Source organism: Thunnus thynnus, chromosome 13, assembly GCF_963924715.1.
Source record: "Thunnus thynnus chromosome 13, fThuThy2.1, whole genome shotgun sequence".
Lineage (NCBI taxonomy): Eukaryota > Metazoa > Chordata > Actinopteri > Scombriformes > Scombridae > Thunnus > Thunnus thynnus.
In genome coordinates this window covers 24829330-24844497 of record NC_089529.1, presented here as the reverse complement: position 1 = coordinate 24844497, position 15168 = coordinate 24829330, and the positions used below count along the sequence as shown (strand labels likewise).

General features: G+C 38.7%; 1 protein-coding gene across 3 annotated transcripts; it reads right to left on the bottom strand.

The window, feature by feature from the left end:
* Positions 1–515: 515 nt before the first annotated feature.
* LOC137196009 (adapter molecule crk-like) lies at positions 516–14863 on the bottom strand. 3 transcript variants are annotated; one of them, XM_067608774.1, is made up of 5 exons: positions 14327–14858; positions 10485–11089; positions 5384–6389; positions 5283–5299; positions 516–5019 (listed from the first exon to the last, which is right to left on the bottom strand). In XM_067608774.1, exons 1-3 carry the CDS (start codon positions 14544–14546, stop codon positions 6255–6257), a joined length of 960 nt encoding a protein of 319 aa, XP_067464875.1. In that variant the 5' UTR covers positions 14547–14858; the 3' UTR covers positions 516–5019; positions 5283–5299; positions 5384–6254. The 3 variants fall into 3 exon arrangements, with proteins under 3 accessions (XP_067464875.1, XP_067464876.1, XP_067464878.1); XM_067608775.1 differs by lacking the exon at positions 5283–5299 and having other exon boundaries at positions 516–5004; positions 5315–6389; XM_067608777.1 differs by lacking the exons at positions 516–5019; positions 5283–5299; positions 5384–6389 and adding an exon at positions 10039–10378 and having other exon boundaries at positions 14327–14863.
* Positions 14864–15168: the final 305 nt, after the last annotated feature.

Here is a 15168-nt window from a genome sequence, read left to right as displayed (position 1 = left end):
ATTCAGACAAACATATTTTCTAACAAGAAAATAATAAAAAATAATATGTTGCTTGGCAACTATTCACGATGGAACAATACAGTGTATTATAGCATACAGTAATGTAAGGGGAATGCAGAAGAATACAAGCACAATGTAGGTCCAGGGACATACTTTCATTTAACCTTAATATCACTATTCAATGTCACTATTTATTCTCCTCTTCTCTTCTACATTGTTGTAATGGTTTACTTCATCCTGAGACCACAAATCTGTTCTGGAAGTGCTTCAAAAAGTTAAGTTTCAAGTCAGTATATTGCAAAGTTAGCTGCTATTGAACGTCAACAGTTAACACTGGATGTAATTCAAGAGAATAAATTCACCACATAGAGACAGAAATGCCCAAACTGACAATTTGGTACATTTTTATTGACTAGGTATATTAACACATTACATGCTACAGAAAATAAAAGGGTAAATTTTAACTTCAAATAATATATTTTCATAACACTTTGACACATTGTACAATCTTTAAAAAAAAAAAAAAAGAAAATTAAAAAATCCTATTTTGCTTGTTCCAATCCTCTTCAAGGTTGGGGTGGAATGGCACAAAAGCAAAAATATTTGATCTTTGTGGGGAGAAAAAAAAAATCATAAAACAATTAAACATCATTTGGCATGGTGACTTAATGCATTTTTTCTTGAGCTGTAAAGGAGATAAGGTGCATATTAAAGGATCACCAGTGGTATCTTCTTAAAAAACAAAAACAAAAACATGTCTTAAGCATTCATTGGTCCTCAACTAACTGCTGTGGCACAGCTGAGTTACAATAATGTCATGAATAAGAAATAATCTTAAGCATATGAATGCAATACCCAGATTATTCTTTGCATAAAGGCATTACAACAAATAGAAAAAAAAGGATCCATAAACAAACAAGTGGTACCAGTATAAAATGGATAGACCAGTCTGTGAAACACAACAAAGAAAGGAGATTACAGAACATTGTGGCACAAGCAACAAACACTATTGAAATGCCACCGTTTTGATATGAAATTGATGTCAAATTATGCAAAACCATAACTAAACATGACAGTTGACGCAATTCATTTTCAATTTAGATCTGTGATTTTTTTTTTGAAAGTTTGTCATTACAAATAATACATTAGAGAATTTAACGCTCCTAAAACTGTTTTTGTTTTACAATAAAATACATCAATATGATAAATTATTGTTTTGGGATACACCAAATTTTATTTTTTTTTAAGTATTACACCTCCCCAGAATCACTAACATACCAAATTTGCAGTTGCACCCTTCATAACTATATAACTTTTGTCTGTAACAGTCATTTTAATTGGCCACCATTATACCCATGTAAGCTCTGTATTAGCTGTAAATAATGTAAGTTACAAATAACTGGCTTTTATCAGCATATTAACCACTGTATGTACTAAATTTTAATATTTCTACAGTGCTCAAATATAAAGAAACATGGAATATGAGGGCTTAGGAGTATTGCATGTATTTATTAATATGTGGGGCTGTATGTGACCGACAGATGTGGTTCAAAATTATTATTAAATATATAACGGTAATAAAAATATGGCATTAATGTAGCGTACAAAAAATAATTACCTTAAATTTGAATCTCAATAACAAAAAAAAAAATTGAAATGGACAATTTCACAATTAGAAACACAATGTAAACTCAGGACCATATTTTCAGGACATCTGGGGCCAGATGCAAAAAAAACTGTGTAAAGACAAACTTTCTGTGTTCGTACAAGATCAGAAATATGCACATTATGCACTCTGAAATTGTGCAAGGGTGCATTTAACTATAACTGGACAGATGCACCCTTAATCAACTGTTTACAAACCAACATTTTTATCTGCTCCACCATAATGGCAGAAATTCACCAAATATAAAAAATAGATAGCAAATAGATGCTTATAACCTAAATGAATTATGATGTGTGTTATTCAGTCTCTCAGCTTATTTTTTCATTTGATGTTTACATCATATCACACACAGCTTCCCAAAAAAACAAAACAAAAAAAAAACATGTGTATGCCATGTTGACCTATGTGTGACGTGTACGCCTTCTCATCATACATTCTTTATCATAAATACCAGTTTATGTGTGTGACATGAAGTGTGGCATATGAATGATTTTCTTGTGCATTGGCATTGTTTCCATATCTGACCCCAGGACAATGTTGGAACCTGTAATTTTCAAAAGCTCAAAGATAAAATGTAAATATATGAGTGTTATAGAAACCGTTTGGATATTTATTAAAAGCAATACTGACTGATGGAGCTTCAGGCCAGTAAGTTCCTACTCAAAACTCCTCATCTTTTCTGATAGCAGACATGAGGTAGAGAGGATGTAAATCAGCAGATCCTCCCTGGTGACTGAAACAAAACAAAAAAAAACAACTTTCTATGTGCAGCTGAGGTTTGTCACTCACCATGTTCCTACTGTAGTTTAACACTGCCTAATATACATGAAGGCATACAAGGAGCATCCATTGCAAGTGTAAGGTACAACCCAATCGTAGTTCGCTATAAACAATAAGACTTTAACCACAGGATGATTGTTTTTCTCTTAAAAACACAGTGTTTTTATCAGAGTCATTTACCACATTTTATAACCATTCGTAAGCCACCTAATTAATGTTCACTAGCTTACCTAAAGTAACAATGGACATAATGTTAATAAAGACCCCTCAAGTTAGTGATTGCTCTGCCTGAGGAAAAGGACGCATTCTGAAACAGTTTGTTGGGACATTTAACTGAGGAGAGCAAAATTCCTACAGTAACAAACCATTTCATGGTTCGTTCTCATATTGACATGATGCTCAGTGGGCTGCTGATTTTCTATATTTTTCATATTGTCAACAAATCTCATGTGCAGAGCCAAAACAACAATGAATTGATCCGCGTACAAGTATTTGTGTGTGTATCCAAGGCTTAATATATTTGTCCAAAAAAAAAACATTACAACACGTCAATGAGCCGCACCGCTGCACTGGGTGACATGTTCGTTCGCCTCAAAGATTGCAGTCAGATTAATTTGTTTAGAAACGGTTCCAACGTCTAATAACAGCGATCATGTGTACGTTTCAGGAGAGTAGTTCTTTGTACTGCAGACACCACTGAGCATTCTGTTTAGTGCTTCATTGGTTTGTTGTACTACATATCACAACCTCTTGACTTTGTACTACACTGTAAATTGTAAATAACTTTACTATACAGTCAAGAGTTTGTGTTATGTAGCACAAAAAGCCGATGAAGCTCTATAAGCAGAATGCACAGTGGTGTCTGCTGTACAAGGAACTACTCTCCAGAAATTGAAAATGTCATCCCTGTTATTAGCCTTTGAGCCGTTTCTTAACAAACTAATGTGCCAGTGATCTTCATGATGAAGGAACGTGTCACCCAGTGCAGCGGTGTGGCTCCCTGATGTGTTTTTAATGGTTTTTGGACAACAATGGCGCTCTACAGCACAGAGGAATAAGATATATCAGGCTTTGGATACACACACACAATACTTGTAAATGGATCAAAATATTGCTGGTTTGGCTCTGCACATGAGACTTTTTGACAATAAGTTGTTGCCATATCCTAAAAGCTTTATGTATAATCATAGCCTGTGTATTCAACGTAGAAAAAGCTCATGACAAACAACAAACCTACAGCAAATGTCAAACATGGCACCTTAATTAATGGCATTGGAAATGACATAAATTGACATAACATCTGTTTTACCAGTTATACATACAAATGTAATAGCATTAGTGTTTTAGGGTGGATTTTTATCTTTAAAGCATCTCCAAGTGACAATGTCATAACAACCCTGCTGGAAGACAAAAATAAACCCCCCCCCCCTCGACCTTTCTCATTTCATTTTCTAAAAACAGCCTCAGGAGACCTTTCCTTTCTGCTTCAAACGATGCGTCTCTTGTTCTTTCACACGGTTGCATTTGAAGTCATCCATGCTGGCGCTGAATAGTGTTTTTTTTTTTGTTTTTTGTTTTTTTTAACAAGAGGAACATAAAATAATAATAATAATAATAGGTGTCCAGTCTCTGGTAACAAAAAGTAAAAGAAAATCAAATATAAGGAAGGAACAAATGTTTACAGTATTTAGCATGTAAGATGTGTATATATATATAGTCAATTCTATCATAGTATTTTCCACTTTTAGTACAAAAAAAGAGGACTTGGTTTGTAGTGTGGTATGTAATAAGTTGGTATTGGTGAAGTTGTCTTTGAAAGGAGGACCGTCCTTCTCCACAAGACGGAGTCATCGGGAGTCTTTGCTCGTTTCACTCCGAAGTTCACAGTCAAGCACTACAAAAACTCACTGATTCATGATTCTGTGAGAGATGTCAAGTTGTTTTGTCTCCTGTGTGCAATTGATTTTTTTTTTTTTCCCTTCTGTGTAATAATGTAAAGTAGTGGGTGGGGATGGATAGATACCACAGGAAGGGAAGAGTAGGCTGCTGTGTATGCGTGGTGCAGACTTCAATACTGGGCTGGAGGTGTGTAAACTAGGGTTTGACTGATATCGGTTTCTAGCGCTTAATAATGCGGAGTGTGTTTGGACATTTTTGCCAGTGTTCAAACTCTCGAAACTGACAATTTCCCAGTCTTTTATTCCATTCAAAAACAGATTAAAATTAGCAGCTTCTATCTAACTATGACCACGTGTAGGTGAAGAAAAAAACACCAATGCATTTTGGTTGATTTGGTCAGAAAATGACCCATGTTAGGTTCTGGTCCATTTCCTGTTTAGATAGACTTATAACAAACTAGAAAAATGCTGTAACAGTTGATACGGACTGACAGGTAACTCATTAATCTGACAGTTTTGGTGTGGGGCAGCAACTAACAATTATTTTCATTATCGATTAATCTGGCGATTATTTTCTCAATTTATCGTTTGGTCTATTAGATGTCAGAAAATACTTTCCCAAAGTCATTCAAATGTCTTGTGTTGACCAACCAACTAACCCTACCCTAACCAACCCTAACCCTGACTAACCCTAACCCTGACTAGCCCTAACCAACCCTAACCCTGACTAACCCTAACCCTGACTAGCCCTAACCAACCCTAACCCTGACTAACCCTAACTAACCCTAACCCTGACTAACCCTAACCCTGACTAACCCTAACTAACCCTAACCCTGACTAACCCTAACCCTAACCCTGACTAACCCTAACTAACCCTAACCCTGACTAACCCTAACCCTAACCCTGACTAACCCTAACTAACCCTAACCCTGACTAACTCTAACCCTGACTAACCCTAACCCTGACTAACCCTGACTAACCCTACCCTAACCCTGACTAACTCTACCCTAACCCTGACTAACTCTACCCTAACCCTGACTAACCCTAACCCTGACTAACCCTAACCCAATGGTTCAAAACCCAAAGATGTTCAGTTAACTATCATGTATGACAAAGAAAAGCATTAAATCATCACATTTAGAAGTTGAAAACAGGAAATGAAATAGAAAATGATTATCAAAATAATTGCCGATTAATTATCTGTCAATTTTGGTGACAGTCGAATTTCAGTGACTGAAAACAAGTCTTGGAGCACTTTACTGCTCCGTCTCTTATTTGGCATCACAAAGGGTTCATGAAGATTTTAGTTATTAGTCGAGACTGCAACTGGGCCTCGAGTGTCATAAATAATGAACTCCGCCAAACAGGTTAAAGTAAAGTGTCTCATCTCTTTAACCTGTTCAATAAATACTGTTCAAAATGTAAATGAAACTGCTTTAGTTACGGAAAGCTGTCTTATTCTTTTGCCTTTTGATTCAGCTAGACTAACTGTTTACCTCGGCTAAAGACACCCATCACAATAAATATTAAACAAATAAATGCTGCTATCTACCTGAATGCAAGGAATATGTCATTGCAGGTTTCAGAGAATTTTTAAGTGGCTGTGGTCAGGAAGGAGGCCAACAGTGGCAATGGCAAAAAAAAAAGAAGCTAATATAAGCAAACCGATATCAGTCTGACCGTAGTGTAAACTGTTCGTTTGACCCGACGTCCATCAACATGACATTACGTTCAAATCGCCCGACACGTCTTGCATTGGCAGGGTCAGGAGTGGCTGACCGGTTTAGCTCATAGGTTCATAAACTGTGTGCTTATATAAATCTTTTTTTTTTTCATTCTGAGCATGACAAAACGACCAAAGGGAAGGGATGTGCTGGACACTGCCGAGGTGATGGGAGTGCGTGTGTTTCTCAGCTCTCGTCGTCAGGATGGTGTTGTTCCAACAGTCGAACGTGGGTGAAGGGAAAGTGGCCTCGTTTGCCCTTACACTCACCCTCCCACTGGCCGTTGACGTTGATCTTGGTCACTTTTACCATGTCTCCCACCTGTCAAAGGACAAAATACATATATGTAATTAATATACGCTGAAGAAACTGTAAATATTGACTTTTTTAAACACAGACTAAAAGACCATCTGTTAAGCTTGGCTTTTATATAGTGTCTTATAAATTTATGGTTTAATTATCACATAATACATCTTTTTATTGAACATTTGACTGTTTTACTATAATCTATTTTGTTTGTTTTATAATTTTATTTTGTCTTTTATTGCTCATATTTTCTTTTATTATATTAACTGTTCTCTTACCTTTTATTTATCTTTTACTGTTGTCTCATTCAATTAATTTATATAAAGGTTTTCTTAAAAAAAAAATCTTTCTAATATTAAATCTAGAAATATCTTTATTTATTTGCTTCTTTACAAGTCACCTTGTTTTAATTTTGGTATTTTACTTGTATCTTGGTGTGCATTGGTCTCCCAATCAAAGCACATTCGACTTGTATGAAAGGTTCTATATAAATTGATTGATTGAAAATATATATGTAATATAATGTATTACACAAGCAACACTCTCTCTGCTCAGGATAAACTGGCAGCATCAGTTCATGCAAGTCAGACTCATCAATAAAAGCTCAATGTCTGACTGAAATGCTGTCAAGCCCACAGAAAGAAAAGTATTGATTGATTTGAAATTGATTGACCCATCTTCATTTTTTTTTTTTTACAACTACAGAACAGCAAAACCATTCAGGAACAATACGACACTGCTTGTTTCATGACTTATTTTCCTGTAGAGCTGATTGATACCATACTGTCAATGGAAGGTCTTCAATATTAATTCATTTTTGATTAAATGTTAGTAACAGTGTTTCACAACAAGTCAGAGTTTTCAAGCCCACTAAAACTTCCAATTTATCTACATTATTTATCAGCAGCTTTAGCCTGATAATCAGACTGAACTGCCATCTTATTTCACATAATTCAGCCTAACATTGTCTTCATGTTAGCCCATTTCAGTCCTAATCACAGCGCTTATTTTATGTGGGTTGGTGGTCTTTCCATCGCAGTGCTTTCATTGGGAATTACTGCATCCAGAACTGAAACACAGGTGACGCAGACGTACTGAAATACTAAATTACAACAGGCAGATGAAACTTGAGTTATAAACTGCTAATTTGCCAAAAAATAAAACAACACTGACTGCATTATGGATTAACTGTTAGTCCTCATCTACAGTGAAAACATTGTGTGCAGCCCTGTGAATTTCACTATGACCGGTCCATACTTGGCCAGGCTGCACAAATATATTGCGAACCATTTCAACAACTGCAGAGGTTGATAAACAGTGTGCCGTCATCTAGTCTGCTCCTTCTCACACAGCAGCACACACATAAACGCCATCTTTCACTCTCGTTAATTCAAACAAAATGGTGGCGTCTGTGTTTCTTGAGAAGACTCGAATAAACACGGCTGCACCGAGAGCACAGAGAGCCCCAACGACTGACTGGTGGGAAATTTAAGAGGTGGCTGTGTTTAAAGTTGGTACCAAACCAGCACTTGTCCAGAAGGTAGACTGTGTGTGCAAAATAAAATTCAATCAAGCTGACACATGCTGTGGCTTTAATGTATTTTAGCTGTGAAATTAACTTATATTCAGCTTTAGCTTCTGAATGTCCTCTTCAGCAGCTCTTCCTGAGTTTAAAGGACGGGTTCACAATATTTCAAGTCTGTCTTAAAACAACAGTCAGGTGCCCAAATAAACATTGAAACAGGTTTTTCCTTGCTGTAATCATTCCTCCTGTTCATACTAGTCATTAGAAGATCCCTTCATAATGCACTTACAATATAAGTGATGGGGGACAAAATCCACTGTCCTTCTGTGCAAAGATATAAAGGTTTATCTGAAGCTAATATCAAGCTTCAGCCGTCCAAATTAGTCAAACTGAGTGAATATAAACTGTATTTTTTAGTGCCAAACTCTTTCTTTTTGTTACCACCCTTCCGCTGCAGCTGAACAGGCAACTATTTTGATATTTCTTGCAAAATGGGAGTGCCACAAGGCTCTCTTCTTGGGCCACTATTGTTCAGTTTATACATCAGTGATCTCCCATCTGTTTGTAAGGATGTGGATATTCAGATGTATGCTGATGACACAGTTGTCTACACTCACAGGAGAGGTGCTGAACAAGTGGCCACTAAGCTCTCATTAACGCTTTATACAGTTGCTAAATGGCTGAGTGACTCATGTCTTACCATGAATATATAAAAAAACAAACTGAGTGTTAATGGACAATTAATCAGAATGTTAATGAGGTTAAATATTTAGGTATGATTTTGGATTCAATTGAAATATAACATAGTTAAATTTAGACATATTAGGAACTCATTGACAATAGAAGCATCAAAAACATTTTTGCATGCTATGATTGTTTCACATCTTCATTATTGTATATCCTGCTGGTCCCAGGCCAGTAAGACTGTGTTGAAACCAACTGAAACTCTTTTTAAACAAGATATAAAAGTTTTCAATAGGAAATAATTAAATCACCATTATTGTAACATATTGTCCAAATAGTCTCTTAAATTTTGATAAAACTCTGTTTTCAGAAGTCCGACTGGTATTCAAGATAATTCACAATGCTGCTCCTCCACCACTGAAGAGTTTTTTTTCAGCTTTGCTCAGAGCAAATCAGCAGAACCTCTCGATCTGCTCTAAACTCAGACTTGCACATCCCTCTGCGGTGGACTGCCTTTGCACAATCTGCTTTTTCATTTACGGCCATCAAACACCGGAATATGCTTCCAGCTGTGCTTAAAACTTGCACAGACTTTCATTCTTTTTCCCATGGTGCAAAAAAATGGATATTGAGCAACCAGTAATGTCAACATTAATTTTACAGTGATTCAGATTTTAAAATTGTAATGAACCTTGATTCTGTAGTTGTACTGGATGAATGTGCTGGTATTTCTATGTTGATGTGTGTTTTTAGATTTGTCTGTAGAATTGTTAGTGTGATAGAGACTATGTAATGTTGTTGCATGTAAATGAATGTTTTTATTAACTGGTAATTGTTCTGTGTACCTGCCAAGGGACTGCAGATGGAAATTAGCTAATAGCTAAATCTGGCATAAATCATCTCTTCTCATTTTGAGATTGATGTTTTTTGCACATGGTCCTTCTTTAATAAAGACTAATAACACTAATACTAATAATAATAATAGGCAAATAATATGCCAAAAATTTGCTCATATTAGCCTATTTGTCCCTGAACACTTACATTGAAGTGAAAGAATTGTAAACTTATCCTTTAAGAACCCCCCACCATACGTATGACTGATGGAAACAAATTGGGAGAGGGAGTCTTTGAGAGAAAACCACTGACACAACACACCAGGGACTAAATATACCCACAGCATCCTGTATCAGGGCTAATCACTACCTTGCTGGCATGTCAGCCGAAGGTCACATGCTGACATTATTTAAATAAAATGACGGCTAATGGCTAGCTCCCTCTGGTTACTCAGGACAAATTGACTCCTTCTTAAACACATTTAGTCCATGAACTCTGAGTTGTGAGTTCACAGTCAAGGCTCATTACTCCATCAGTTAGTTAACAGTGTGCTGAACACAGTAAACAAGTGTGTGTGACGAAGAGACACTGTCGGATGGTCTCAGAGGACAAAAAACCAGATGATGTCAAACTGTCTTTATTAACCTCTGCCATTGTTTGCATCTTATTTACCATTTAAAGCAAACACTGCTTATTTATCTGTCCCAAGAAAACAACATGCCTTGTTACACTGGAGTCCAGTGGTAATGAAGTACAATGCAACATTCACATTACTCTAATGGGCCTAAATGTACAGAAACAGGCCATTGTAAAGGTCCTGTGCCCGTCTTTCTCTATAGAGCCATCTCCACTGTGAGTGTCTTCATGTGCGCTGTCAGCTTGCATTTGTAAAGATACTTTGTGTGGATGCTCACATGCATGAGTAAGCCATTAACAATCAGGACAATCTACGCTGCCTCAGCTGAGACCCAAATAAAAAAAAAAAAGAAAAACAAAGAGACAAAAAGAGGTTAACAGTGAATAGAAGGACAGCCTTGGAGAAAATTCATGGTGAGTGAAATTGCTACCTCCAGAGCGAGCGCCGTCTTGTCGTAGGCGTTGGGCACCCTCTTCTGAATGGCTCGGGCATAGACAGGCCCGTTTTGTAGGTTGGGAAGTTGGGTGTTGACTACAGGCTGAGCGTACTGGCCTGGGTCCCCCTGAGGGTTGGCCTGAGCGGCCCCTGTTCCATCTGTGCTGCCCGCTGCACCTCCGACAAGCCCCCCCTGTCCCGTCCCCGCAGCGGGGGGACCCAGGCTGGCAGCGGGCGGCGAGGCGGGCCGGTACTTCTCCACATAGGGGACGGGGATCATTCCGGCTCGGCCTTCCTGGTTAGCAGCGTTCCACCACTGCTCCTCCGGCTTCTCCAGGACGCGCAGGATGTCGCCCTTGCGGAAGGGGAGGTCCTCCTCATCGTTGCCAGGGAAGTCAAACAGTGCCCGAACAAACTCAGCCTCCTCGGGCTGCTGGGGGACGCCAGCAGTGGAGGAGCTGATGAATCCTGCGTGCTTGGCCTTGCTTATGGGCTCTATGAGTGTGGTGGTGTCCAGATAGTGGATCTTATAAAACTCCAGCAGGGCCGGCAGCGCCTCAAACTCCTGATCCCCAATCCGAAACCGAGGAGGAACCAAACCTGGCGGTGGAAAGGTGACATATGAGTTTGTTGAAGGTAAAAATCATAAAAAAGACACAAAACAAATAATAAATACCAATGTCCATAATTAAGATTTCTTGAAATTTCTTGATTCTAAGAAGCATCGCAATGCAGACATGGACGACTCTGCTTCAATGCAGTGACAGAACATAATCAAGAGTTTGGAAATATAATTAAGCATACATGAAAAAGAAAAAAACAACCCCAACTCTACAATTAATTTCTAATAATCAGATTTTATTGTGATTAAAATTATAGCCTACTAAAAGTGATTGTTGACTTTGTGGCCTCGGCTGGACAATAAAGTTGTAAAGTTACAGTTACCTTCAGGAAGCAATGTCGCTCTCTTGCATTGTGGGAGAACGTTAGGCTAACGTTACTTTTATATGTTGGGAGATATGGCGACGGGAGATCAGCAGCAAATGATAAAAAAAAAAGTATTTTGAAAGCAGACATCTGGGAACGTTTCGGATTTTATGAACTTACTGCGAATCACAAACTGGACGAGACGCACACTGTGTGTAAAATCTGCCACACAAAAACTAAATAATACAATGAATTTGAGGAACCACGTTAGCCGTTTTCACCCTAAGCTAGCAACCATAAAGAATACAGCGAGCCCAGTTAATCAACCAAGAATTAAGAAGACGCTGTCAACTACTGAGCAGTATTGAAAAGATGAAGCTTTTTATATTATAGACTCCTGTAGACTGCTTGTATTAATTGATGAAAAAGTAGCCATGTGCAGTAATATAGAAATCTGAGGATGCGATACGCTGAGCATTCGAATCGTTGACACGTGAATCGTAATTGAAATCGTGAGGGCAACGAAGGTTCACACCTCTAGCGGACGGAGCAACACGTGCCACAGTTACTGGCAGCACAGACTGGCATTATCTAATTTAACATTTCACACTGCGAGCAAGAGCATCAACTATTCACCGAGAGTCCAATCAAGTCCCTGAAAGTGTTGACGTGCTGACAACTACCCTGATGTGTAGGCGATAAAGACGACACAACTTTCATCTTGACTTTGTCTTCAAGGTTGAAAACATAAAGCATCTTTCAGGACAATCTGGTTATCGAAGGTGAGGTGGGCAGCTTGTGATGACACAGCAGGAGGGGGGTTAAGACGCTCCTAATGACCCAGCCTACACTCATATTCTTAAAACTTCTTCTAGCGTAGGTAAAACACACTGTACTCGCTGCAGTGATGAGTCCCTTCCTGCTTGGCGAACAAGAATGAAGCAAAGAAGACGCCACATTCAAAAGCTTACTTCCCGCATGAGGGTGGGATTTATGATTCATTTGAGATGTTTGCAAACAATAAGTTTAAGTTTTACGAGAGAAAATGCTTCAAAAGATGAGGACTAAGCGGGTTAACGTCCCCGCTCCCAATAAAGAGCAGCGAACATCCGCTTTCCTGAACTTTTCAATCAGAAGCATCCAGGACTGTTTCACATGCAGTGGAAGGGGTTAATGTGATTTTATATCACATTATAGTATTAAATCTTCTGTAAATACCGATGAGAAATCTTTTATAAAATAACCACGATGTCTGGTATGGGGATAATTTGGTGATTTAAATGCATGACAAATCGAGGTGATACAACACATTAATACAAATATCCTGTAAATCTAATATTGCTATAAAGCAGTGCTGCTCAGTGATTTACAACATTGTCCACAACGGCCTCATTCAACCGCAGATTATCTACCTCTCTACAAACAATCCAGCAAATTCTCTACAGGTTGACAAATCCAACAAAGCTGCATCGAATAAGTCAATTGACTGATTCATCGATAGAAAGAAAACTTATCCCCAAGATGAGCGAATAATTGTTTTAGTCAAATAATTCAGTGGTTGCAGCTTCTTAAATGTGAGAATTTGAAGCTTTTCTGTGTCATACGTGATAGTAAACTGAATATCTGTGAAAAATAGGATGCGTGAAGATGTGTCTCTGAGCTTTAACAGGCATTTTTCTCTATTTTCTGACATTTTGTAGACAAAACAATTGAAAAAATAATTGGCGGATTAATCGATGATGATCATACTGGCTACTCATGAAAGCTCTACTTTCAACATACACTTGACCACTGTTACTTATATCAGTTTTCATTCTTTCTTTAGCAGACTAGGATACCATAACAGCCCACCACTGATGATTTACTACTGGGAGGCAGTGATAAAACTGCCCAATGCCAAGGATGCCCAGAAAGGACAGGAATTGTGTAACAGCTATAAGCAGCAGACCTGTGAGCAGGACTGTTTTTGAGTGTGTGTGTGTGTGTGTGTGTGTGTGTGCAACAGGGAAGGATCATAGACATTCCTAAAACGCCAATCTGACCAGTCATCCTCCAGTTGTGACAGCCGGGCCTGCCCGGCTCCATTCAATCCCTGCAGCAGCAGCAGCAGCAGCAGCAGCAGCAGCAGTAGTCCGCCTCACCTCACTACCGCTGAGCTACCGTCCTGCTGCCTAAACAAGGACAAAACTCCGCCTCAACCCTCAGTCAGGAAAACAGAAAGAAATGTTCTCAAGTACCGTGATTTAATAAATTAAATCTGATTGGTTGCTGGTGGCTAGCTAGTTAAACGGTAAAGTTACACCAAACTCCATTTAAAAAGTACTCAACTTAACTGTTACTTTGCTTATAGATTAAGTACACCATGTGTACACTCTGTATTATGATTTGCTTTTACTTCACTGGTTCAGCTGATACCTTCGGATTATCCCACATACAGCAAACCACTTGTTATATCAGTAAAAAAAAAAAAAAAAACGTGTCAACACCTCTGTCTCTCCTGTCCTGCTCATTAGTAGCTTGGCAATTAGCGACACCATCCTTAAATAACGTTAAATTACACCGCGGTGGGCGGTAGCGAGCAGTGTAAACCCACATGTAAAAGTTTTCATTTTTGTTGGAGGTGAGTCGTGATTTTTGAGTTTTTACATACGCCGAGTTTGAAAATACCAACCGAAAACACAGAAAACACTCTAACTTCTGCGATAATAGAGGGGTTTGTGTGCAGATTTACTAAGAGCTAGTTAAACTGGATTATTTCCTAATGGGAGTTTGGCGCGGCGTTGTGATCAATGACGAGAGAGGCTACAATCCTAGCATTCCTGAATTAAAATAAAAACACTTTATATGTTGTTAGTGTCGGGTGAGCATGTGTAGGAAGCTCGGTTAAGGTGACAAACAATTCAACGTTACCTGAGCCGGATTGCCGGTTGTTACTGATGCTGTTGATTATATAATGGGACACTTTGGAGTTCTCTGAAACGGACAGCACGTAGTCACCGGGGCTGGTTATTGAGTCCCTCACCAGGAAAACGCCATGTCTCTGTCCCTGTAGGAGAGAAACGGCTTCCTGGCGGCTCAGCCTCCCCCAGTACCAGCTAGCACGGTCTTCGGCATCAAAATTACCGGCCATGGTTGTAAATTCCCGTCCGAGGCTTGAGGCCTTTCCCCTTCGCCTCTCCCTATCCGCAACTCATACAAAAACTTTGGTTCAGTAACGCTGCTCCTGCAAAAACGGTGTAATACCGTGAATTTAGCAACTTCCACGAGTAATGTTACGGCGTTTAAATTGACTGTGTTATTGCTAAGCAACAAAACCCGACACTCAACTGCTTAAACGTTAAAATGACAAAATATTCTAAACTAATGTGCAACAAGAAACTCCGGGACTGAAATGGCGGATCTAGGGAAAAGTTGACCTCATCTACCGGAAGGGATGCCTGGTCAATGGGAAGAGCTGCATTCAGGGACCGTAAAAAAACACTGTAGATGCGACTCACACCTCTTCTACCTCTTTTATATCACAGCACTTTAAATGCTGCTGCCGTTAATCGTTTGTTGAGCATGACTTTAATCCTTCAGTTGACTCATTGGAAATGTTTGGATACAAAGGAATGACTCAGAACAACGTGATCACTTGAATTGCTCACACTTGCCCTAACTAGTTTGAAGCAGCAAACGCACCACAGTGGTGGAAGAAGTATTCAGATCCTTAGCAAATGCACCAATACAGCAATGTAAAAATACTCCTGCAT

Bases quoted from the DNA above. Each gene is read 5' to 3' on its own strand.
- LOC137196009 (XM_067608775.1), bottom strand. From the start codon at position 14,546: ATGGCCGGTAATTTTGATGCCGAAGACCGTGCTAGCTGGTACTGGGGG. The intron at 11,090-14,326 runs GTAACGTTGAAT...TTCCACCGCCAG, and splicing joins CAACCGGCAATCCGGCTCAG to GTTTGGTTCCTCCTCGGTTT. The intron at 6,390-10,484 runs GTAGCAATTTCA...GTCCTTTGACAG, and splicing joins AGACGGCGCTCGCTCTGGAG to GTGGGAGACATGGTAAAAGT.